This window comes from Neomonachus schauinslandi, chromosome 1 (genome assembly GCF_002201575.2).
Source record: "Neomonachus schauinslandi chromosome 1, ASM220157v2, whole genome shotgun sequence".
Classification (NCBI taxonomy): Eukaryota; Metazoa; Chordata; class Mammalia; order Carnivora; family Phocidae; genus Neomonachus; species Neomonachus schauinslandi.
The window spans coordinates 109,620,219-109,645,911 of NC_058403.1; the positions used below are offsets into that span (position 1 = coordinate 109,620,219).

At 40.1% G+C, this 25,693-nt stretch overlaps 2 protein-coding genes across 3 annotated transcripts in view; one reads left to right on the top strand and one right to left on the bottom strand.

The window, feature by feature from the left end:
• Positions 1-25,693, bottom strand: part of MED12L (mediator complex subunit 12L) — a 322,651-nt gene that overhangs the window by 107,860 nt on the left and 189,098 nt on the right. The window lies entirely within an intron of this gene.
• Positions 2,870-24,369, top strand: GPR87 (G protein-coupled receptor 87). 2 transcript variants are annotated; one of them, XM_021685940.1, is made up of 3 exons: positions 2,870-3,126; positions 18,977-19,108; positions 23,268-24,369. In XM_021685940.1, exons 2-3 carry the CDS (start codon positions 19,075-19,077, stop codon positions 24,308-24,310), a joined length of 1,077 nt encoding a protein of 358 aa, XP_021541615.1. In that variant the 5' UTR covers positions 2,870-3,126; positions 18,977-19,074; the 3' UTR covers positions 24,311-24,369. The 2 variants fall into 2 exon arrangements, with proteins under 2 accessions (XP_021541615.1, XP_021541616.1); XM_021685941.1 differs by lacking the exon at positions 18,977-19,108.

Consider the following 25,693-nt stretch of genomic DNA (forward strand, 5'->3'; position numbering starts at 1 on the left):
CTTAGTTGCACTCTTAGTTCAATCTGTCTGTGGGTTTAACATCTTTAAAAATAATATTAGAAGAAAAAACTCACCTTTAGTAAAAAATGAAAAAAAAAATCTTTTAAACATTGTGGTGGTGAAGAATCATAAACACATATCCCAGGACGTTTCTTGTATTCAAAATAAATTTGGGGTTTGTAATGGCTAAAGCAGTTATTATTAAAAGAGCTTCCCTGCATTTAATAGGATCCCCCAATGAAGCAGCAAGATAATTATTGTTATAAAGTTTCCTGTGGCTTTTATGAAATGTGAGACTTGCTATAAAAATCAGCAGAAAAAAAATTATGCAGGTTAACCTTTCGGTGATTTGAACAATAATAAAGTTATGGGCTGTTTTTCAGCTGCTCTTTTCATCAAAGCATTACACTTTTTTCATGACTAAACGTGTACTACTTCCCTTTTTGAATGTTAAGTAAGACTGGCTTGAACAAGTTCCAACTTGAGATTGGCATGATATGCTTCAAGACAAATGCATAAAGGCTGCCTCATGCTAACTTTTTCATTCCTAGACTTAATTTGCATCACAGGCCAAAGCTTTTAAATACGACAATCTATTATGTTCCTAAGGAAGGGAAAAAACTCTTCCAACCCCAACCCACCTCCAGGAAGAGAGCGAGCCACCTACTGTACTGAATGGACAAGGGGATAGGAGCTCCTTCCCTCCTCTGTGAGATCTTTATAAAATACCAATATGTACAATGTCAAGGTGCTTCAATGTACAGGAAAAACTGGAGGTCCTTACACCGGACAGGGATTTTCTTTACCATAAAAAATTAATATATTTAGTTGGCCCTAACAGGACAGTCAACCCAGGTTAAAAAAAAAAAAATGTATTAAAATTTAAGGTACATAACAGATATGCCTTTATTGCTTTAACAGAAGCTTGTGAAATATTTCTCCAAATAAGGTCCCTAATATGATTTCACACACATGACTGGAAATTTGGGATGACAATCCTCAGAAGGTACAGGGAAAGCCTTTGTCCACACAGTTTTAAGGAGGCTACAAGGTATGTTCTCTCTTTGAATTGACACTTTTAAGAGTTGGCAGTTGGGGGGCACCTGGGTGGCTCAGTCGTTAAACGTCTGCCTTCGGCTCAGGTCATGATCCCAGGGTCTAGGATCGAGCCCCACATCATGCTCCCTGCTTCTCCCTCTGCTGCCCCCCTGCTTGGGTTCTCTCTCTCACTGTATCTCTGTCAAATAAATAAATAAAATCTTTAAAAACAATTTTTAAAAAAATTTTTTAAAAAAGGGTTGGCAGTTGGTTATTTTGACAGGTTGATTTCACATCATTTACTATTTATGGATCACAGTGACAAATGGCAATAAGCTCAACCCAAAAATGACAAGTTTCCAACTAAGGTCTGCAAGGCACAGACTTCCTCCTCAGGATGCAATAAACTGGCTTCAATGTTAAAAGCAAAATCCCTGGGGAAGAAGTATAAAAATGGTACAAAGCAGAATCAAATCTAAATGCAGAATTGTTTGTAAATCTGGCAAATTCTTGTAAGATTGAGCCACTATTAAGTTGCCTAACTTTGTCCAGAGACTTTCCCTATGGCTGTCTACTTACCTATAACTTAATCCACCCTAAACAAAATGGAATAGAGAACCATTAAAATGGTAGTTGTCTGTTTAGGAACAAGCAATAGAAGAAACATAATTCTGATATTCAACTATTAGTATTTAAGTTAAATACATATTTGTTTTTCTGTACTAACACAGAAAGAAAACCAATGTGTGTGTGTGTGTGTGTGTGTGTGTATGTAAATATATAATTTCTTTAAGGTGTAAGTAAACACTAAGTAATTCCTATTACTGATTTATAACTTCAAAAAAGATGCCACCTTTATTATTTTATTTTCACCCATGATAGTAACAGATTTTGATTCCATTTGGTGAAATTCTATTTATTTACTTGTTTTAATGTTGCAAAATCTTGCAAATCTTTTGAAGATTTTTATCTGCAGTTCTAAAATTAATTACAAATAAGAAAAATTTGATTTGATTATATAAATTTATCATTATGGGAAGATTTTTAAAAAGAATAAAAGTTGTTTTGTCTTTATTTTTTTTTTAAGACTTTATTTATTTATCTGAGAGAGAACACAAGCAGAGGGGAGAGGCAGGGGGAGAGGGAGAAGCAAACTCCCCGCTGGGCAGGGAGCCCAACGCAGGGCTCTATCCCAGGACCCTGGGACCATGACCCGACCCGAAGGCAGATGCTCAACCAACTGAGCCAACCAGGCACCCGTTATTTTGTCTTTAAAAATGGAATTCAAGGGATTGGGTGAGAACTCATCCCCACAATAAATTTAAAATATTTTGAATACTGACGTTTGTGTATATGTAAAAATAGGTCTACAGATCTCATCAGATTCTTGAGTAAGACAATAGGTTTCCAATGTTTTCAGTCACAAGTATAAGCACATTTCAATTTTAGTTTTTAAACAGTAAGCAGAATGATATCTTAAAGGATTTGTTTCTCATAAAATATATTCTGATTCCTTTTAATCCTAGCTTTAATCGACAGAAAGGCTGTATGCGTATTTTCTAATTAGCAATAGGAAGCTCCTCCACCCCCACCAAAAAAAAAAAAAAAGACAGAAATGACCTAAACACTGGGACGGATTTAGCGATTTAGTTGGGGCCAACCCCAACCTGAGACCTCATTTCCTCCTCCTTAAACAGTCCTCCGGCATTCTGAGCTCCGGCCCTCTGTGTTCCCTTCAGGTGAATCACCATCTGATTCCTGCAAGTTCAGGAAATGCTCTTCCCCAGTCTACAAATCTCACCTGCTCTCAGATGTGAGTCACTTACGTTAGCAAGAGAGCAAGTTGCTCCAGTTGTTCGGAGCAGGACAATCTGAAAGGGTGCCTCAAAGGACACTCTCAAGGGGCCCAGGGGGAGAACCCACTTTCTCCAACAGGAGAGAAACATGCTTATTTTTCATGCTGTGCCAGAAAACCCACTTCTCTGTCAACCATAGTTTCAAGGCTTATTCTTAATTAGAGTTGAGAAGCCTGTTTCAACTTGAAGACACCGTATCAGGTGAATGGACACCCAGACACCGCAATGAAAGGTAAATCAAAAAAAAATTTTTTTTTAATTTTCTTAAAAGCTGTGGTTGATAGGACACAGCACTAAGACTATCCTTCTGCTTAAATCTGAGGTCTGAAGAAAATGTAGAAATGAGAATACTAACTGAGTAAGATCATTTAAGTCCTCCTTCTCTGGGAGGCACCACATTCCAAACAGGACGCCATATGTTTCTTCATGGAGCTTCACTGTTTCCAACTGGGGCGGGCGGAAAATGTAAATTGTGTATTGTGCCTTCAAACGTGGAAACGATGACTTGGAAATCACTTATGTTTAAGCGAATTTTTTTTTTATCACATTTACTGTATTCGATGAGTAAAATCCACAGTCTCTTGTAATTGTTTCTCAAGACCTAAAATGTACATTTGTTCCATAATCTTTCATTCACATTTTTTTTTTAAAAAAAGGAGAGACCAAAAGAAAAAAGATGATTTTCTGTCCAAATTGCTTCATTTTGATAAAAGAATCTCAATCTTTTCACTGTGCCACAACAAACAGGGCGATCCTCATTCCAATTCCTTCAGAGATCATGTTAAAACATGTCCAGAAAGGCACTGAGAAAACCGCCTGGCTACCAACAAAGGGCTCCACTTAGTTCTGCCTCACATTCAAACTGTACAGAAGTTTTTGCTTCACTGAGGAAAACAAAAAGCAAGAATGGAGATTTGAACTTGTCGAATTTATAATCGAGACTTGAAAAGATAGGTGAGCTGCAAGTAGGGTGACTTTTGATTCATTAGGTTAACATTTATCTACTAAGGACCTTTATATCACCCCAACTGTAGGGGGCAAGGAGAGCCAGACACTGATCATATTTTATATCATTATTATCTCTGCCAGTTTGAGGTTAACAAAAGTCTTTCCTTCTTGAAATTAGGAATCAAGGAGATTCTCTTAGTCCTTCAGCAAAACCCTTTGCTAAGACTATCATTTCCAACACCTACTTGAAAAGTGTTTTTGGTATATGTGGGAGAAGGCAGAGTGGCTGGAGGGATAGTTAGATTCCTGAATATCGTATTTAAGGATGTAGGCCAGCGGTGGAGGAGAGGGGGAGTAATTAGTCAGAAAATCGTAACTTTCCTGAAGAGGCTAAGGGGAAATGTCCTCACCAGAGACAGTGTGCTGAGAGGGATTACTGCACTCAGGGAAGGGGGTGGGTGAAGGGAGACTAAATGAGAACTGATGTTTTGATTTAGGTTACTGGTGTGCATGCCCTCTCCTGAGTCTGCCTGCTTTTCTTCCTTCCTTGGTATCATAGGGTTTCACTTCCTTCAAGAACAAAACATATTTCATGCTTTGCCTTGTACTCGGAAAATGCCACAGAAGTTTAACATAGAGGAGACAAGAATGGTCATTTGTTCTTTGTATGCCTCTAAACAGAAAAACTAGGAAAACCCATAAAACTCCCTCAAAGCCTGTCCTGGTGAGGGCAAGACAGAAGTGAGGTGAAATCTAGGTAAGATTGCCCGGAAGCAGTCCACAGTCTCCAGGACAGATGCTCTGTGCACAGGCAAGGGACAGTAGTTTGATTTAGGGCAGAAAAGCCAGGACTCACAGCAAAATGACCAGGGTTTGGGTGAAGACTGTGCCAAAAGTTACCAGAGTTGGGCAAGGCTCTTACTTCCCCAGGAGCTTGCTACCATCCCTCACAGGAAAATGAGGGGATCAGATTGGATGGTCATTAGAGGGCCCTTGCACCTCTAGATTCCCACAATCCAGGTGATATGCTGAGGTACTAGGATTGGTTATCAAGAACCAAGGCTTGGATCAAACAAAGGAATGCTGGAGGGGACACTGGGTGGAGCCAAACACGAGAAGGAGGACTGACTGCTCGACTTGGGTCCCAGCCAACTACATAATACTAATCAAATCCCAACCTCCTTAGGTTCCAGATTCTCCCTCTCCAAGATGGAGATGAATACAGTTTGCTCCCACTTCTCAGCTAGGAAGCTGTTCATTAATACAAACACAGGGCCACCTACAGTTCTTGTAGTTGTGACCAATGAAAGAGAGGGGAGAGCAGAGGCAACCATAATCTTGTGATTAAAAAGTAGATGAGATTTCCGGGGGGTGGGTGGAGTGGAGGAGGAAAGGGGGGGAAAAAAAACCCATAACAATAAAGTTTTAACAATAGAGAACAAACTGAGGGTTGATGGAGGGAGGTGGGTGGGGAATGGGCTAGATGGGTGATGGGCATTAAGGAGGGCACTTGTTTTGATGAGCACTAAGGGTTGTATGTAAGTGATGACTCACTGAATTCTACTCCTGAAACCAATACTGCACTATGTGTTAACTAGAATTTAAATAAAAATTTAAAAAAATAAATTAGTTTACAACTAAAAAAAATAAAACCTAAAAAAAAAGTAGTTGAGATGAACCACTTGGAAAACATCAGAGGGAACAAGAAACAAGACTCAAAACATTCTGCTTCAGGCCAATGGTCAAAGCCAAGCTCCTTTCTGACCTGGTGACAATCTTTTTTTTCTCTTTAAGTAGGCTCCACACTGGGTGTTGAGCCCAACACAGGGCCCAAACTCCTGACCCTGAAATCAAGACCTGAGCAGACACCAAGAGTCAGATACTTAACTGACTGAACCACCCAGGCACCCCTGACCTGGTGACAACTTCTAAATACTCTTCCTCCTTATATGGCAAAAATGGGCAGAATAGAGTTTGTTTTCCATCTTGTACGAAGTAGCATATTTTATCTTTCATTAGCATTCTTATTAACCAAAGATGAAAAAATTTACACTAAAATGCATTTGAAGAAGAGCACTAAGTTTCACTTGTTATAAGACATTATATTAAGTCGGGCGCCTGAGTGGCTCACTTGGTTAAGCAACTGCCTTCGGCTCAGGTCATGATCCTGACCTGAATAAAAATAAAAATTAAAATTAAAAAAAAAAGACATTATATTAAGTCATTCATTCGTATCAGTGAATTTTTGATAAAAATTTCTATCATTTTGGAAAGGGAAGGTAACTCCTTAAATGACTTTCTCTAATGTATTAGATAAAACTCATGACACAAACTGCCCTTGTAGCCAGAATACTAAAACAACAATCACGACACACATTGATAGCTTAACATATGCCCAAGAGCCCTACATATTTTAATCCATATTTTAAAAAAAGAAACAGCTTCACATATCTGTAAGGTGTATCCTGCCATTACCTCCATTTTACGGCTGAGCAAACTGAAGTTGAAAAGGTACACAAGTGGGCAGCAGAGCTGTGCCCCTGAACCCTGTCTATCTGCACTCAACCATGCTCTTAGTCACTACTTGGCAAGTTCTCAGTAAACGCACTCACTATTTGCTATTAGTGACCTCTTTTTTGTGCATAGTTTGTAAGCAAAATTATATAGAATTGTGATTTATTTCTTGTACTACTTGAGTGTAGGAGATAAAGGACTGTCTGGGGTGCATGACAGCCTGCTACGATGGAGCTACTTTACTTCCTAGTTTTCCCAAAGGAGACATCACATTATAATCAGCACATGAACCCCCAATTCATGTAGATGCAGCAGCAACAGAACAGTTAAGAGCACAACGCACAGACTGACTTATGTTTAAATCCACAGTCTGTCTCTCACTAGGTGTGTTAACCTGGGCACTCACACTCACCTGTCTGCTGAAGGAACCTCTCTAAGCCTCAGTTTATTTGAAAAAGGGGGGGGGGGGCTGTACTGCTCTTACTAATACCCAGGTAGCACTGAAATGAGTTCTTACTATATGCCAAGCACCAATAAAACAATCTATAAGGATCAAATGAGGTACTATTATGGTAATATCTCATTCAATTGTCAAATCAATCCAATGATGAATGTTTTACAGAAAAGAAAACTGAGGCATAGGAGTTAGGTAACTTGCCCAAGTAAATGACAGATCTCCAACCTGAATCCAATGTCTTCTTAATAACTTAAGATGTATCTAAATAATTCAGAACTGTCCTACCTACAAAATAGTATTAGCCAGCATTTGCCAAACCCTTACTCTTATTAATATTGTTGTTGTTGTTGTCCTAACTAGATAGAAACACAGACTTTTCTGTTGCCAGAGGAATACCAGCCAATAGCCTGAACACACTCCCAGGTCAGAGATACTGGCCTTCAGCCACCAGAGTAATTCTCCAGAGGACAGAGAGTAGGGTCAAATTCTGCAGAAGCCAATATAAGAGAGGGCGGCTGAAATACAATAATTCAAGGTCCCTGCACTAAAGAGGCTTCTGATCTAATTGAAGAAAAGTGGTAACAGAGAACACTTGGGCTGTCAGCACTCAGTTGTGTCGCTTCAGGCAGAGAGCTGGCAGAAGAGATGCAAGAAAGGAACGTGTAGCCATGAGCTGCCTCAAGACTGCAGGCACCATAGGGCCTGTCACAGTTCTTTTGGGATCAATGGCCTCCCTGCCCAAGCCTCTTCCCCTTCTACCTACCAGACACAAAGGTTAAAAAGGAAACTGAAAACAAATCATCAATAGGCTTCTCAAACCCATTTAGATAAACTGGCTAAACGAGAAATTGTAACAACTACAAAATTAATTGCTTACTGGATGCCCTTACAAAGATAGTCCTTCATATCATAACTGGGTACCATGTGGCTACTCAGGGCTCATAGCAACATACAATACCTTAAATCATCACAGCTACATTTATTTTTTGGTTGTTTCAACCATTTTAAAAGGTCTACACAGCCGAAACTTTAAACAAGATAAAGTCTTGCACTGTGTCAAAGTGTCTATGTAGTACCCACACCATATGCAGCAAAATGAATGAATAAAAGAACAGTGGATGCCATCAAAAACGTAACTATGATATTCATGCAGCAGCATATTATGATCACTGTTTAACAGATATTTCCGTGTATTTATTCAACACCAATATTCCCTTTTCCCTAAAACATTCTAAATTCATGCTGCAATAATATACTCTAACAATCGAAATTTCTCAAGTGGTAGGCTTATTAGGTTGAACTATATGAAAATGTCATTTTGACCTATAAAGATAGTATTTCCATGCGGTTCAACCTAATACATCAGCAACAAGGAAGAAGAAACTTTAGAGCTCTTTGAAAGAGTATTCACCCCAAATTAAATACAGTGCCATTCAATCCTGAAATCTATAAACTGTCTCAAAGCTTGTCTTACAGACTCATCAATTTCAGTTCAAAATACTAAGGGGAAACTGGTAAAAATGAGGAAGAGGTTTAGAGCAGGAATCTGGTAACAAGGCTCTCGGTCCCACTAAGGCATGAACAGAAACCCCAAGGAGTGGCCTGTCACAGCCCCACCATGAAATTAGATGTCACAAACTGTAACCCACAGACAAGCTTTATTTGGTCTGCCCAGTGGGTTAACAAAATTAACCCATAATTTAAAATTCATGTAATTTTATATAAAAACCCATTTTTCTTATAAATCAAATAGTCTAGTAGCAACTGACGCACACACTTGTGTGGCAACAATCCAGAGCCTAAGAGTGGGGCAGCACCCCCCAGACCATGCAGTCCCCAGCCCTGCTGATTACCCCCCCCGACGCTCCAGCTGTTAGCTGTGTTTTATTGGCCTACTGTTACTGTTGATGATTTCGTCTTAGACCTGGCTCACTTTTCTCACTGACATGACCTATGGGGCTATATTTGAATTTGTAACCCTCCACTTTAGTCTCCTTACTTCAGAGTGAGCTGTTCAGAAACATCAGAGGACCAGTGTTTGATCAGCCTTCCTCCTGGTCTTTGGCCATGTCTTACATGAGATCAGCTGCCAGTTCCTATTCTCTCGGCCCTCCCTGGGTTGTACTCTTTTACTTCAGATGGCAAAAGAAGAAACGCATGAAGATAAAAATGGCAAGATTTCCACTAAGATCAGATTAGGTCACAGAAGGTCACATTCCAGGAGAGCCTAACATTAAAGCAAATTTTTCCTGAGCTTCACACTGTGTCTTCAAGTATTCTGCTGGACTCTGGAGATAGGATTCAGAGACGCTCAGGCATTCAGGCAAACAAGGAAAATGCAATGCAGCTAGAGATATGAACAGCCAGGCAGATACTAGAGACTGAGGAGCACTGACACAGTATAGGGGGAAACCTGAAAGGCTCTGAGAAGAGGTGGCAGATGAGTGAGGCTTGAAAGCCTGCCCAGTGGACAAGGGAGAGACAGACAGGGAAGGTCTGGTGCAGGAGTGTGGGAGCTGCAAAGTGGGCAGGTAGACAAGATCAGGTCACCCGGGTACCTAGAGAGGGGCTCGAAAGGTGTTCTATACAAGACAGAAAGCTAGTGAGGGCTATAACAGAAGGAAATATGACAGGCAGAGGAAAAAGAAAACACATGTGACAAATGTTATAATAATACAGATAGATTACTTACTTCTCCTAGTTGAGCAACTTATCATCTTTATACATCAACCCAGAATTATTTTGATTCAAATATTCCCACTAGTTTGAGAATCACTGTTCTAAAAATATGGTAATTAATGCGAGTGAGATTGATAGTAGGAATCACTTTAAAGAAAATGTTACACGTGTGTGAATGCATGTGTGCATATGTGTGTGTTTTCACACACACACACATGAAATTAATTATATGTAATGCCAGATCCTTTTATTATGTATGTATGGGGAGTGGGCAATTTATTCCTTGTTTTTACAAGAGGACAAAATAAGAAACAGGGTTTGATGCTGATAAAAATGTGAAATATCCACTAGTACTGAAGACCTCATTAAAGAGTTTTTAAATTACAAATGAAGGTAAGGAAGGAAACTAAAGGAGGACATGTCTTTTAGGAATCGGTCTTATTCTATTAATTTAAACAACATTACTGTTTGATTAAACTGTGATCTGAAGACTTAGGATAGCTAACCTGACACCCATTCTACTGATAGGGATTCTATTGAGAACACCTACCCCTTATCCACAGCTAGAAAACCATAATGATGACCTATTAGAAAGGTGACGATCACCTCCACCACCATCACCAGGAAGAATAACGTGAACTCTTCAGTATAATGCTTAAGCTATGGAATGACTTTTCTGAAACAAGGAATAGCATCTTCCTAAGCTTGTGAAAAACATTCTTCCTTTCTTCAGGATGGTAATCAAACTAAACACTTGACCTGGGATCGTAAATTCTGAGAATTTTTTTTTTTTTTAAAGATTTTATTTATTTATTTGAGAGAGAGAGAATGAGAGACAGAGAGCATGAGAGGGAGGAGGGTCAGAGGGAGAAGCAGACTCCCTGCCAAGCAGGGAGCCCGATGCGGGACTCGATCCCGGGACTCCAGGATCATGACCTGAGCCAAAGGCAGTCACTTAACCAACTGAGCCACCCAGGCGCCCGCTCTGAGAATTTTTTTTTAAGGAACCAGAAGTTATTTGAAATATATTTGGCTCCACATATTCATTTAAAACCATTACTCTGGTTATTGAAACTACAGCCTGTAACCTCTCTAACCAGCCTCCAATATATCAATAATGCAGAATCCAACCTTTGCCTAAACAGAAAATAAAAATATACACTTCAACTCCCTAAACTGTAAAATTTAACCGTATGACTAATAAAAATTGTATTATTGGGCATAAAAAAACCTATTTGCCATGAGTTACACCCTTATATTATTGTAGTACTTACAATATAAAATTGACATTATAAATATTATCTCATGACTTCTCAAAGCACCTTTGGAAGCTAGGCCAGGCATTTATTACTTTCCTCGTTTCAAAGATGTGCAAAGCAAGTTCAAGTTCTGAGAGGTACAATGTTTTGTCCAGGGTCACAGAATTAAATACTGAGTCAAAAACTTAATACCTGCCCACTCAATTGAGGTCTAAGACACTGGCCAGGCTATTTCTGAGCTTCCACTAATCAAGCCAAGGGGCAGAGCAGAGAAGCTCTGGGGTCACAACAATTGAAGCTCATTTCCTGGCTTTGCCTCTTGCTGTGGGTGATGTTGGGCAAGTTGTTCAATCTCGCTAATAAGGTTCCTCTCCTGTACAAAGGGAATAACCGGGTTTGGGGTTAAGGTTATGAAGAAGCATTAGACACAAGCCTTGCCTTCATGGAGTTTACAACCCACTTTCCATCACTCCCAAATATTTATAAAACAAGTGGTCAGAGGTCAACCCCCCCCAAAAAAATATGCTAAATCTCAATGTGAACCAAAATATACATAATTTTAGGCTATACATATCAAGTGCAACTTTGAAAAGAGAACTTTAGAGTAGTACCTGAACAACCTGAATGAACGACTGTGTGCTTTGCATTCCAATACCTTTGGGATGTGACTCCAAGCACGCATTAATGAAGTGCCCTATGACGACAGTGACCTAATTTTATTAAAAAAACAAGTAAATTGTATCCAGTGAGACAACTTGTTTCTTTCCCAAGGCCTCCAGGAAAGCTGTTAACAGTGTTGGAAAACACTCACTCACTCCCTCCCTCCTTCCCTCCCCACCCCCAAGTTTAAATTGGGAAAGATTCTTGGGTTAGAGGCAATTCCATATGTAAGAGAGGCTGTACCTTTCATCAGAAACTTCATATTAGATGTTTTTGTGAGCATTACATCTTTACCACTGAAATTTAAGCATACTGCAGCAGTATTCCCATTATGAGCTACTGGCTTAGCTAGAAAACTTAGTAGAAAAGTTTTCTTTTCTCTAAGATCTGAAATTCTCACAATTTTGGATATGAGCCTCTAAAAAACAACTGGAAGGTGGAAGACAGAGACAATGGCTGCCACCAAATAATCACTCCACAAATTGATGAATAGCTGCAACCAGGGAGCCGGCACTTAAGTGGCATTCATCTTGCAGATCTTGATGAGAAGGGCAATAAGGAGACCCTGTGCAGCCAGAGAGAATGAAGGCACAGCTGTGTCCCAGTGGGTACATCTGCTGCAGTGGGTTTCCCCCAGTTAGGCACAAGGGGCTCGCCAAGCATGCTGAGGTCGAACACAGTGAATTCTAAGAACAAGACTATGTGGTAGCAGTTCAGCAGTCCTGGATACTGATCCTTCCCCAGGCCTCCCGTTACGCTTCGAGGGAGACAGCAGAGGGCTGGACATCCAGCACACCTGAGTGCGAGCCTCTACTCCACCATTTATAACCTTTCTTCCTTGGGACCCAGAATCTCAGTTCTCTCACCAACAAAAGCAATTTAAGAATAAGTAGTAAGGTTTTTGCTTAAAGACCCCAGCCCAGGGCTCAGCACAGAGAAAAGCTCAACTGTGACAATAATTCTCAGGTGTGAGCTAACTAAGATCTCCCACCACTATTTTTCTGGGTTGCCAAGAGGTAAAAGGAAAATCATTTGGAGAGAATGCTATGGCTTTAGAGACTATGGTCTCTAAAGCAAGAAAATTCAGGACTCAGTAGGGAGGGGGCAGAGGAAGAAGAAGAAAAATATATTTTATAATTTAAACAGAACATCTGATGATCCATATAGTTCAAATGTAGCCCCATAAGATTAAATGATAAATGGACCAAAGGTTACAAAATTAAGTATCTGCAGGATCAGACAGGTAATACTCCCAAGTGAGGAGGCCCAGGGATGTCAACAGAGAATGCTGTGAGCCGATACACCGGAGTGCACTTCCCATAAGAGGCAGCTAATATGGCTGGACTGTTCACGCTCGCTGTTTGCAGATCTCATTTTGTTTGGCCTGAACAATGTTGAAAACATCAGGAAATTTCACATAACCCAGATTGGGATCCTGTCCTGAAAAATGAGATCTGCAGTTTAGAAGATTAGCAGCTCCTTCACCAGCTGGACAAGGGAAAACAACCCTACCCCTACCCGCCCCCCACTTCCTTCCCTCCAAAAGTAAGCTCCAGAATGATTCTTCAATTTTCTTCCTGGGCAGTATAATAGAACTGCAGCTTCAGTTTCAATCAGATCTGAGCTGAACGCTGACTCTACCCATTACTCGCCATGTGAGTCAGGGCAAGTTAATTATGTGTCTCTGAACCTCAGATCTTCCCACCTGGCGAAAGAAAAGGGAATAAAGCACCTAGGTCATAGAACTACTCTGAAGACTGTATGAGACATTAAGCAACTAGTCCGAAGTCTAAGATAAAGGAGACACTCAGAACACCTTAGTCCTTTGCCATCACCCGCACTTAAAAAGCCAGCTTACAACCAACAACAGTTAACAAAAAAGTCAAAGGAGGATCTCAATGGATGGCTGAAAAAAAAAGAAGAAGAAGAAAAAAAAAAAAACAGGTCTCTAAGCATCGATACCATCTAACCTCAGGAATGGCTGTGAAGCTTGGGCCTACTACAGACATCACATTCTTGAGTGGTTTCATCAGCTCTCAGCTGGGGGAGCAGGAGGTGGTACAACAGGATTCCCGCCGATGAACAAGGTCCTGGAAGCAAGCCATTACTACCGCTGAAGCAACCCTCATTGCAACACCCTGCAGGCGCTGGGACATGCACAGGATGCTCTGAAGTCAACCACACGGGGAGCCCTGCAGCTTAAGTGCAGAAGGCAGGCAGATGAGGCTCAGAGATAACTGAAAGAAAGGGCAAGCTCTTAGAGCAAAAAGATTAGTCAAATGGCTCCTCACAGGGCGGCTGAGACCACAAACCACATAACAGTATCAGCATCAACAAGGTGGCAAGAACTTGGTTCGCCTTGTGTCCAACCTATTACTCACCAAACGGATTCCATCGTGTCCCTATGACACAATAACAAGACGGCCCCTACCCTGTGAAGCTATGCAAGCTGCCTCATAAATAGTCTCATTCTAACCTTGCAGTCAGCCTTTAAGGGACGGATCATCATATTCATTTATACATGAGGAAATGGAGGGTCAGAAACCTGGAAGGTAAGAGGGCTGGGGTTGAAACCTAGCACTCCAACGCACTGCTGCCATACTTGGCTAGGAGTAAGGGCAAGGGTTTGTTTTTTTGTTTTTGTTTTTTTCTTTAAGCCAAGCAAGGAAGTATCATTGTAAAAGCCACGCATTAAATGAGAAGCTTAACAAAATCTTCCATCAGTCCTGTACCTCTCTACCTCCCACCCTTTCTCTCCTTCCCATCACAGGCACGCTTTCTTTGAAATCCTTCCCTCACTTCCTCACCTCACAAACATTACTCAATCCTCTGTCAATAGGCCTCTGCTTTTGCCCTACGCCACCCCCCACCCCGACACATACACACAGACACACACACACACAGACACACACACACAATACCACACGTGCAGCCCTGGCAAAGATGAACAGTGACCTCGTTATTAACTGAATCCTATCCAATGGCAATTTGCTGTCCTGTATCACTTGATTTCCCTGCAGGATAAAATGAGTCTTAGCTTCTCATTTCTTAAACTCTCTTCTCGGTTCACATGACATTACTCTCTTCTAATAATTGCCTGACTCTCTGGCCACTCCTTTGGGCACTTCCCCTTCCCTAAGATTGCTCCTTAAAAGCATCTACATCAGCCCTGTCCCATTCTCGCTCTACTGGATAGGTTCATCCTGGGCAATCTCATTCCATTCCCATAGCTTTTTCTGTAACTGATCCTCTGTTGACCTTAAATGTGTATCAGCAGCCAGAAGTACGTCTCTGAGCTCCAGCCCTGTACCTTCAATTACCTAGTAGACATCACATGAATAATATACGTGAGCATCCTGAAATCAACAAATCGAAAACTGAACTCCACTGATCCCTTTATGTGATCCTCCTCTCATTTTGCCCTAACATCCCAAATACCTGGGAGGCCAACACCCCCTTCTCTCTTTTCAGCAACATCAGCAGCCCCTAATTCATCAACATACCTCAAATTTGTCATATCTCTCCATCACTCAATATCATCATCATCCTCAGACTACCCCAGCTTCTTTGGCCACACTCAGCATTTGCACATGCTCCTTTCCCATCGGACCTTCAGCAAACCTGCCACAATACCAGTATCACTGCAGCCACAGAACCTCCCTAATTCCCACTTCCCCTCATCAGGGTACACCTCTCTATTTCCATAGTATCCCAAACCTCTCATTTGTACTTAGTGGTCTCTTTACTTCTAGATCCTCAACTAGACGCTCAACTCCTTAAGGGCAGACACATATGTACTTTGCGTTTCACTACCTCCTATAACAGAAGACAGGCAATGTGCTGTTATGTACCTTGTTATGTACCTCTCCTGGTCTTGAAAACCCATCTATTGTGCTGTTGAGTTGCTAGCCTATTTGTATTCCTTTTCCTTTCTGTGCACTCTTTTGCCCTTTTTAACTTCATTGAGATATAATTTATATACCATAACTTCTATCCATTTTGAACATACAATTCAATAATTTTTTAGAAAAAATTTATAGTTTTGCAACCACCACCACAATCCAGTTTTCATCACCCACCAATAAGACCCATCATATCCTCACACTTAATCTCAACTCCCACCCTCAGAGCTCAGGCAAACCCTACCTAATCTTTCCACCTCTATAGAGTTGCCTTTTCTGAACATTTCATCTAACTGTTACATAGTCTTTCATATCTGGCTTCTTTCCCCTGCAAAATGTTTGAGATTTGTCCATATTATAGCTGCATTTCATTCCTTTTTATTACAAAGTAGTATTACACTGTATGATTATACCACATTGTTTATCCATTCATCGATTGATATTTAGGTTGATTCAACTTTTAGCTCTTATGAATAATGCCACTAAAATATTTGCGTACAAGTCTTTGCATGGGCATATGTTTTCATTTCTCTTGGGTAGATACGTATGAGTGGATACCAGACTGTTTTCAAAGTGGCCATATCAATTTAAATTCCCACCACCAATGTATAATAGTTTGTTTTTCCACAACCTTAGCAACACTTGATATTCTCTTTTCCCTTTACAGCCATTCTGGTAGGTAGGAAATAGCATCCCATTGTGGGTTTTTAAATACCCCTAATGACTAATGATGCTGAACACCTTTTCATGTGCTCTTGGTGAAATGTCTATACAAATCTTTAGATCATTTATTTTCTAATTGGGTTGTTTTCTTATTAGGAAGTTGTAAAAGTTCTTTGCTTATTCTGAATACAAATCCTTTATCAGAAATGTGATATTTAAATATTTTTCCCAAGTCTCTTTTCTGGGTCCTCCTTAAAAGCGGTCTCTCTTGCTGCTGCTTGTGGCTCACCCACTTCTAGACACTGCTCCTCTTCCAGTGGGGGTAAGCCATACTGGAATTCTTGTTATTGAGTAAGGTATAATACGTGAAGCCAAGAGGAAGAAAATCAAGGTAACTTGGGAAGAGAGAAATGTAAAAATCAAGATGTGTTTGTCAGGCAAACTTCAGGAAATGTTCCCATAAGAAGCTCGATTCAAGAAAAAAAAAAGGTTTACTGAATCCAAGGATCATTATTATGAAGATTAGAAAACGAACTGCTTCAATCATCCTTCCTGGTAAACTTTAATAAGTAAAAACAAAGTAGAGTTTCACCTCCTTGCCTTACTCTAAAAATCCTTCAACACTGGCACCCAAAAAGGAAAGACTCTTTAAGAGCCCTAATCATTGTCTATGCTCTATTAACCAAAAAAATACTTTTTAGCACCGGATAAGTACTACACACTGTAGTGATTCGACATAAGGCATGGATACGGTACCCAAATTCTCAAAGAAAGGATTTAGGCAGGGAAAGGAATCTTTACTAAAAATTTTCAAGCCATTTTTATCCATCTACTACCAAATCTAGCATCTAAACATCATGTGATACTAGGGAACAGAAAAGAAGGGCAAAGTAAAAGATAAAGAAACAAGTGCCTCTCCATTTGCTGCCAAATTCTTCAATATACTTCTGCCTGCAAAGTGCTCTTTCCCTGTTGACTCAGCCAGTGTAACTGCTTACACCAGCCAGAAATCTGCATTGTACTTGAAGGAGATGAGGTTACTTGGGGTCTCTCTGCAGCTGTACAGTTTAAGAGCAACATCAGTAAAGAGACATTAGAGTCTCACATGGTTTCGTGAGCAATAGTGTGACTTCCCCTATAGCAAACCATTCATTCCATAAAACCATTTGACTTTAGCAGCACACTTGCCAAAACAGTTCTCAAGATTTCTTCTTTTATCAACACCTCAGAGAAGCCAGAAAACACAGAATAGACAGGGCTGCTTGAAGGAGAAGTGGGGGAAATGTTTTACAGCATTCAATGATACACGCACATATGATCTCAGTTAATCTTTATAAAAATGTGTGGAATCTGAAGCTTGGAAAGGTTCAGGAATTTAGCCAAAATCACACGCCCATCACTCAAACCCAATTAAATTACTCATTCCTAATCACACTTTGAGATTGGATGGAATGCAGTTTTCACAGAGAAATACAGGGACTTACAAGACAAACATTCAAATGATATTAAATTCTTAAGGGAAATCTATGCTTGAGGAAAACATAGAAGCTGGCTCACATAAATTAGAGTCCTAACAGTGATCTTCTAGGTTCTTAGGGCAATTCCAGAAAGGTCAGGTGACTTGAGAGAGGTCACACAGCTGGTTAGTGTAAACCCAGAACTAGAACCCCAGAGATAATTACTTTTTTTAAAGATTTTATTTGTCAGAGAGAGAGAGAGACAGAGACAGAGACAGAGAGAGTACAAGCAGGGGGAACAGAGGGAGAGGGAGAAGCAGGCTCCCTGCTGACCAAGGTGCTGGACGCAGAACTCGATCCCAGGACCCTGAGATCATGACCTGAGCCAAAGGCAGACACTTAACCAACTGAGCCACCCAGGCGTCCCAAACCCCAGAGATTATAAGAATAGGATACTAGGGCGCCTGGGTGGCTCAGTCAGTTAAGCGTCTGCCTTCAGCTCAGGTCATGATCCCAGGGTCCTGGGATCGAGCTCCGCTTCGGGCTCCCTGCTCTGCAGGAAGCCTGCTTCTCTCTCTCCCTCTCCCCCTGCTTGTGTTCCTTCTCTCACCGTGTCTCTCTCTATCAAATAAATAAACAAAATCTTTAAAAAAAAAAAAAAAAAAAAAGAATAGGATACTAAAAGGATGTGAGCTTATAAAACATGCTTACATATAACAGTGCTAGATTTTTTTTTTAAAGGCATTTTTTTAACAATTTCCAATTGCACATAAGTCCCATCACAGATGCATTTATTATATGCTCAGGTTAAGAGGGGGAAAGGAATTCAGTAGAAGCAGGGATGGGAAAATACAAGCTACCACGTCCTGAGTGCATTCCTAGACCTAGGTTCTGATAACTGTCTTTTGGACTATTTCACATAATCCTTATTACAATCTTGTAAGATGATTATTATGATTGTCATTTCAGAGATGAGGACACTGAATCACCAAGACATTAATAACTTTCCCATGGCCATACACAGGCATTCAGATAGAAAGCATACACAGAAATGGCCCTTTCTCCATGGCAGGCTGAAAGAGGACACAAAAGTATGCTACTCTTCCTGTGGCACATCTGTTTGTATCCAAAGAGTATGCCTTTTCTGAACTGTGAAAGCATATACGTATATTTTTAAAGAAAAGATTGGGGCACCTGGGTGGCTTGGTCGGTTGAGCGTTTGACTTGATTTCAAATCAGGTCATGATCAAGCCCCACGTCAGGCTCAGTGGGGAGTCTGCATGAGATTCTATCTCTTCCCCTCCCTCCACCTCTCTCCCTGCCCACACTCTCTACCTAAAATAAATAAAGGGAAGGAGGGAGGGAGGGAGGGAGGGAGGGAGGGAGGGAAAGAAAAAGAAAGAAAGAGAGAGAAAGAAAGAAAGAAAGAAAGAGAAAAGAAAAGAAAGAAAGAAAGAAAGAAAGAAAGAAAGAAAGATCAAATTACTGTTTACATATTCCTTCCTAATTCCCCCCCCCCGCCCCCGCTTTTTTTTTGGCCCAGGACTCAAGCCAGGAATAACCTATGCTGAACCCTCCCCTCAGTCATCCCCGAGTATTTCCTGACACGTATTTTTGCTCACAGTCCATCACAACTAAAGAATGGGGCTCAACCTGACACTTGCAAAATTACCAGGTAAGCCATAGGAAAAAATGCACAGAAAAATCTTCCTTGATCAATAACTGTTATTTATACCTTATGACAACTTGGGGATTTTATCAGCTACTTAACCAATTAACATAATAAATCAGCATTTAGCCTGGCCTTTTGTTAAATATAAAACAGCAAACAGGTAGATCAGCATCACTGAGAGAAATTTAACTTGCTATTGCTTAATTCTAAGCTTTGTTTCATCTACAGACCATCTCAAAAGGGACAAGAAAGATTAAATGGACATTTGTGGAAGATTTTTATACCCAAACTAAAATACCTATTACTTTCCAGGGCTAATAGTGTAAAAACTAAGATTCACTGAGGTTTCTCAGGAAGCCAAAGGCCACATCTTCCTCCTCTCCTGGTAACTATTTCAACAATGACCACACAAGTGTAGCTGTGCCATGGCAGTGACACCCTGTAATCTGCATGACCTGTGTGTTTCATTCCTGCCAGGCAGGCAGAGCAATGACATATTGTTGATACTTTCACATTTTGTGCCAAAGAGGGACACGCCCCAATGAGCAATAATGCAGCTGCACCAAAAGCAAAAGGACCAAGATGCTTCACCACTCTATCATTTGTAATGTGGCTGCAATTGAGACAAATTGTAATTAATGGCTTAAGTTACAGAGTGAATATCTACAAAAGTACTAGAGACTGTCCTGGAAATAATGTTTGCAGAGAATTTACCTCTTGGGAGATCTAGCAAAATGGCTACTGTTTATTTCCTTTTACAAGGTTACGAAGCGACTAAACCAGCACGGTCCAATAGGACCTTCTGCAATGACACCAATGCCCTTTATCTGCCCTGCCCAGTACAGCAGTCATATGTGGTTAATGCTATGTATGAATACAAACCCCATGCATTTCTCCAACACATCAGCACAGCAGTCCATCCCACACCCTCAACACCCGTAGTACAATACCTCTCTCACACACAGGCTGGTACCAAATGTTAATTTACTATAGAACTAGAGTTCTTAGGTCATTGCCTTTGTTGATCTAATTTAAAAGGAGTTGGTGGAGGAAGAGCAGGAGAGAAATCTTCACCCTCAATTATCACTCTGTATCAAGCTCTGAGCTAAATAATTCAGGTAATAATGTCCTAGTAAACAAGGAGTGTGTGAGAAAATAGCCTTTACACTGTAAAAACACCTTCTAATTTTTCTTAATTGAATCACCAAGCTACCTGTCATTAAAAGCCTTCCCTAACTTTGCCAAGTTGTTTTTTTTTTTTTTTTTAATTGACAGTGAAGAACAACATGATAAAACGGCCTGGGTGAAGAGAGCCGCATACTTTTAAGGGTCATTGTTCCTGAGCAGGAATACTGGCCACAGAAATGCTTCTGAGCACACCCACTAGCTTTGGGAAAAAATTGGGGCAATGACACAGAAGAGAATAATAGAAGAATATAACATAGACTTGATTCTTTAAAAAATCAATTAGAGAAAATTCTCTATATGAAGTTTGGAGCCTTCCAGAGCAACTCACAGATGGTTCTTCCTGCTTACAAACAATTTTTTCCCTCTCTTCTACCATATTATTTCATAAAATAACCCATAACAAGTTTAACCACTAATTTGCTTAAGCTGCATTATAAATGTGGAATTTGTGAATGAAGAAATAACCAAGCCCAGGCTTATCATACTAAATTAAAAAGTCCTGTATTCCAAAATGTTAATCCTATAACATAAACTAAGGAAGCAAATACTATGAGGTGACATAATCAACAAGCTGAACACCAGATTCGCAAAACCACAGTAACCACTGTGGAATAAGGCCACTCATGCTTGATACTTGCCATTTATGAGACAGAGTATTCGTGAAGTATAATTTTTGACATTCTGATTTAAGACTCCATCTATAATAATCATAATTGATCAGTAAATCATCATTTAATAAGAGTGCTTCTTCATACAATTCAAACTTTAAGATATAATGACACACTGAGCAGACACACAATCCTTAACCAACCCTGGGAAGTATGGGTCTTTCCATTCCACGGTGGATATGCACAGTAGGTCCAGTGAGGCAACACTAGGGTTGAAATACTCCATGGCGAGCATGCTACAGTTTGCGAACCATTCTATTTCTATTTATAATGGCTTTGAAAACCATTCGTAATTGTTGTAGAGCACAGCCATCGTAGCAGGATATGATGTGGCTGCCCCTTTTCAGTCTGTGTCCCTTGGCTGGACCACTTATCCTGATTAAAACTTACTTGTCCTCTCTCCATTTCCCACAGGGTTCTATTCTGGGTTAGATGAAAGTGTCTGCTAATAGTTTAATTGAAGAAATTAATTTAAGTCCTTTCTTAACCCAGGTAAAACTGCACATCTTAGAAAGCTTCTAATAACATAGATGCTGATGGGGATCTTGTGGGGCAGAAGCAGCCAATTTTCCAATACTTCATTAAGTTAAAATAGGCTTAAATGATACTGTTCAAGACAATATTTGAAACTGGCATGGATAATATAGATGGCAGCTGAATGAGGCATTTAAAACTTATAAAGCTTAATAATACTATGGGTCTCATCCTAACAGGCTAGTCCAGGTATAAATTACTAGCCTGTGTAAGATATTTCAGCCAGGAAAACCAGTTTTTAAAAAACACTTGTAGCAGGGAATAAAAGGGAAAGAATTAGAAAGAGTACAAGGTTACTCGGGAAGAGCCTACACTTAAATTTTAGGCAGCAATTTAAGAACCTGTTTTTGGACTATAATCATCAAAGTATCTTCCCTGTTTCATTTCTTCAAAGAAGGCAACCAAAATATATAATACAGTGCCTGTTATATAGGGAAATGAGGGCAAAATTAATATTGTTACCTCTAAAACAATATTGTTCCAAAACGTAACTGTCATTATAGTAAACATGATTAATTAGTGAGAAGTAAACATTCAGTAATGACCTTCTTTCTAAACTTACATCCCAAAAAGTTCATTTGAAAATAGTGTTAGTCCAAGTTTAAAAGAAAAAAAAAAAGGCAGGTGACAAAATATAACTGGATGGCCAAGAGATTTATTATTGGGGGATAGGCTTGCAAGGGATTGCAGACTGAAATGCAAGTCCTACCCCTATGCAAGAGAGGGGAGCAAGGAGGTTGAGTAGGAAGGTTCACACTACAGCACAGCATGAAGGAAGTTTTCACCAGACTGACAAGTCTTCCGGCCAAAGTCATTTGTCAGAGGAAACTCTTCTGTACCTGGAAAAGTCTTGTCTTAGTATCCTTCCTGTGCTCAGTTACTGACTTGGAGCAGCCTGTGGGAAGCGTCCATCAGCAAGAAAATGGTGGTAGACTCAGCCCTAAGCTACAGCTGTCCGTCGATCTCGCTCCCCTCGGTAGGAGATGCACAAGACCCATTCGCATGGTTGCCACATAAACACAAAATTCCAAAAAAAAAAAGAAAGAAAGAAAGTAAAAGGTTTAAAATTTTATCTAAGTGCAATAGGTATAATGTAGCCTTGTAAATAAAAATAGGCATCAACCTAGAACTATATTAGACAAGTTATCCTCCATTATAATAAACTTATCTATTAACAACTACCTATTCTTATTTCTATTCCTAACAATGGTCCCTAAAGGCTCTTACATTTTGCCATGGGCAAAAACCTCAAAATCACCCAGGAGTTTTACTCTTTCTCAATTACTGATGATTAAACAGCTTAAAACTGAGAGAGATTTTAAAAAGATATTTCAGAGAGTGTGCCAAAGACAACCCTAGCCAGTGCTAGCCCTCTTATTTTCATTATAGGAAAATCCAATTTTCTGCCCCCAGATTTTACTGTTTCTATTTGTAATGACATCAAACACTAAATTAAAAATCAGGGTAATTGTCACTGGTATATTAATCTTCATTTTCAAAAGACTGGCATAAAGAACCAGAAATACCACATTCTACACTCAAGGTACCTCAGTGTGTATCTGTCTGGGGGAAGGGGATGAGATGAGGACTTGGGAGAGAGGCCACTAATACTTTGGCCACTCAAAACATTAAAAATGCACTACAGTAACTATCTAAATTGCTAAGACATTTTTTAATTTGCCCAAAACAGCAGTCGCCTATTAAGGGAGACTAGCAATCTGTGCAGCACACATGTGAAGCTCTGACATGATGTCTCCCCACTTCTCCTACAGATAATGAGCTGCCCAGCCAAGGGAGTCACGCTCCAAGTAACATGAGCTATGGACCCGGGAAGAACACAACTGTTAACAACGAATTTGACACTATCGTCTTGCCTGTGCTTTACCTTATTATATTTGTGGCAAGCATCTTGCTGAATGGTCTAGCCGTGTGGATCTTCTTCCACATTAGGAATAAAACCAGCTTCATATTTTATCTCAAAAACATAGTGGTTGCTGACCTCATAATGACGCTAACATTTCCATTTCGAATAGTGCATGATGCAGGATTTGGACCTTGGTACTTCAAGTTTATCCTCTGCAGATACACTTCAGTTTTATTTTATGCAAACATGTATACTTCCATCGTATTTCTTGGGCTCATAAGCATCGATCGCTATCTGAAGGTGGTAAAGCCATTTGGGGACTCTCGCATGTACAGCATAACTTTCACGAAGGTCTTATCTATTTGTGTTTGGGTGATCATGGCTGTTCTGTCCTTGCCAAACATCATTCTAACAAATGGCCAACTAACCAAGGAAAATATTCATGACTGCATGAAACTTAAAAGTCCCTTGGGAGTCAAATGGCACGAAGCCGTCATTTACGTCAACAGCTGCTTGTTCGTGGCTGTGCTGGTGATCCTGATTGGATGTTACATAGCCATATCCAGGTACATCCATAAATCCAGCAGGCAATTTATAAGCCAGTCAAGCCGAAAGCGGAAACATAACCAGAGCATACGGGTGGTTGTGGCAGTGTTCTTCACCTGCTTTCTACCCTATCACTTGTGCAGAATTCCTTTCACTTTCAGTCACTTAGACAGACATTTAGATGAATCTGCACACAAAATTCTGTATTACTGCAAAGAAATGACACTTTTCTTATCTGCGTGCAATGTGTGCCTGGATCCAATAATTTACTTTTTCATGTGTAGGTCATTCTCAAGAAGGCTATTCAAGAAATCAAATATCAGAACCAGGAGCGAAAGCATCAGGTCACTGCAAAGTGTCAGAAGATCGGAAGTCCGCATATATTATGATTACACAGATGTGTAGGAGTTAGAGGCCACGAAGCCTCCTAATTTGTTTAAGTCAAAGTGTACAGAATGTAAATAAATGTTTCTTTTGATTATCCTCGCGTCAGCCTATCAAAATATGGGTAAAAGAGAACAAAAATGGTATGAAAGTTGGGGATAATTTGGAACTAAGAGAAACCACATGAAGGCATGCCCCAAAAGTGACGTAAGAGAGAGGTGGAGTGTAGCCGAGTGGCAGGGTCATGACTCGGGTGTCAGGCGCAGACTGCAGAGGCAGAGAACACCAGGGCGACCCCAGCTCCCTGCAGCCATCTGCCAGGAAATGCTGCTTTGGAGCCACGTTGGAGAGAAGAGAAAGGAGAGAGAAACTAACTATGTAGCTATAAGGTTTAAGATGTGGGCTCATTTATTTCTGATATAACTGGGTACAGATTAATTACTAGGCCTTCTGTCATTCCATCTGTGAATATGTACGACCTTTAACCATCATCCCTTCACTGTATTTACCAACGTCTACGCACATTAGAAAAGATCTGTAGTGTGCGGTACAAGGTAGCAGGAAGAAGATTCGACTGTATTTTTTGAGCAATGTGTTTCAAAGATTAAATTCAATTAACTGATTTTAAAAACCCAGGCTATTTCAGAGAGGAAAAGTGTGACTATCAGGACAAGTGGATCTTGGATAATACACTATGTTTGCCATTATTATATCGCTATGCTGCTAAATCCTCATGATGCAAGGGTAGAGAAGAGAACATGGGGGCTTAGTTAATAATCAAATATATGTTGCTTGTCAAAAACTCATTTAATAGTCTTTATTTTAGAAAACCTGGGGTGCCTGGGTGGCTCAGTTGATTAAGCTCAGGTCTTGATCTCAGCATTGTGAGTTCAAGCCCCATGTTGGACTCCACGCTGGGTGTGGAGCCTATTTAAAGAAATTAAAAGGAAAAGAAAAACTATTAGCAAAATAGTCTTTCCTTTAAGCTTCATCTACCTTTAATAGTGTTCTCATTAGTTTAAAAATATTACCTTAAGTTGGAAGGATAGAGTGCGAAAGATTAAGTCAAAAAAGCACAAGGGTAATGTTTTAAATCTTAGAAGATTTTCTTCTTCAAGATAAACCCTTGAGCTTTCATTCTTTTCAAATGCATCCGCTGCTTGAGTACTAGGTGCCTGATTTGTTCCTCACACTGTATTAGGAGCTGGGCAAGCATTAAAGCAGGAGAACCGAAGGCATGTTTGCCAATTGGCCAACAAAAAGAGGACAGTGTGGTTACTAGAGACAAAGCACACACATGCATAACACAGTGCAATACTTTATTAAACTCTTGTAAACTATCTGCATAATTCTAAAAGCTAAACTGAACAGAAATAAGGGCACGAGAATAACGTAGCCCGACAA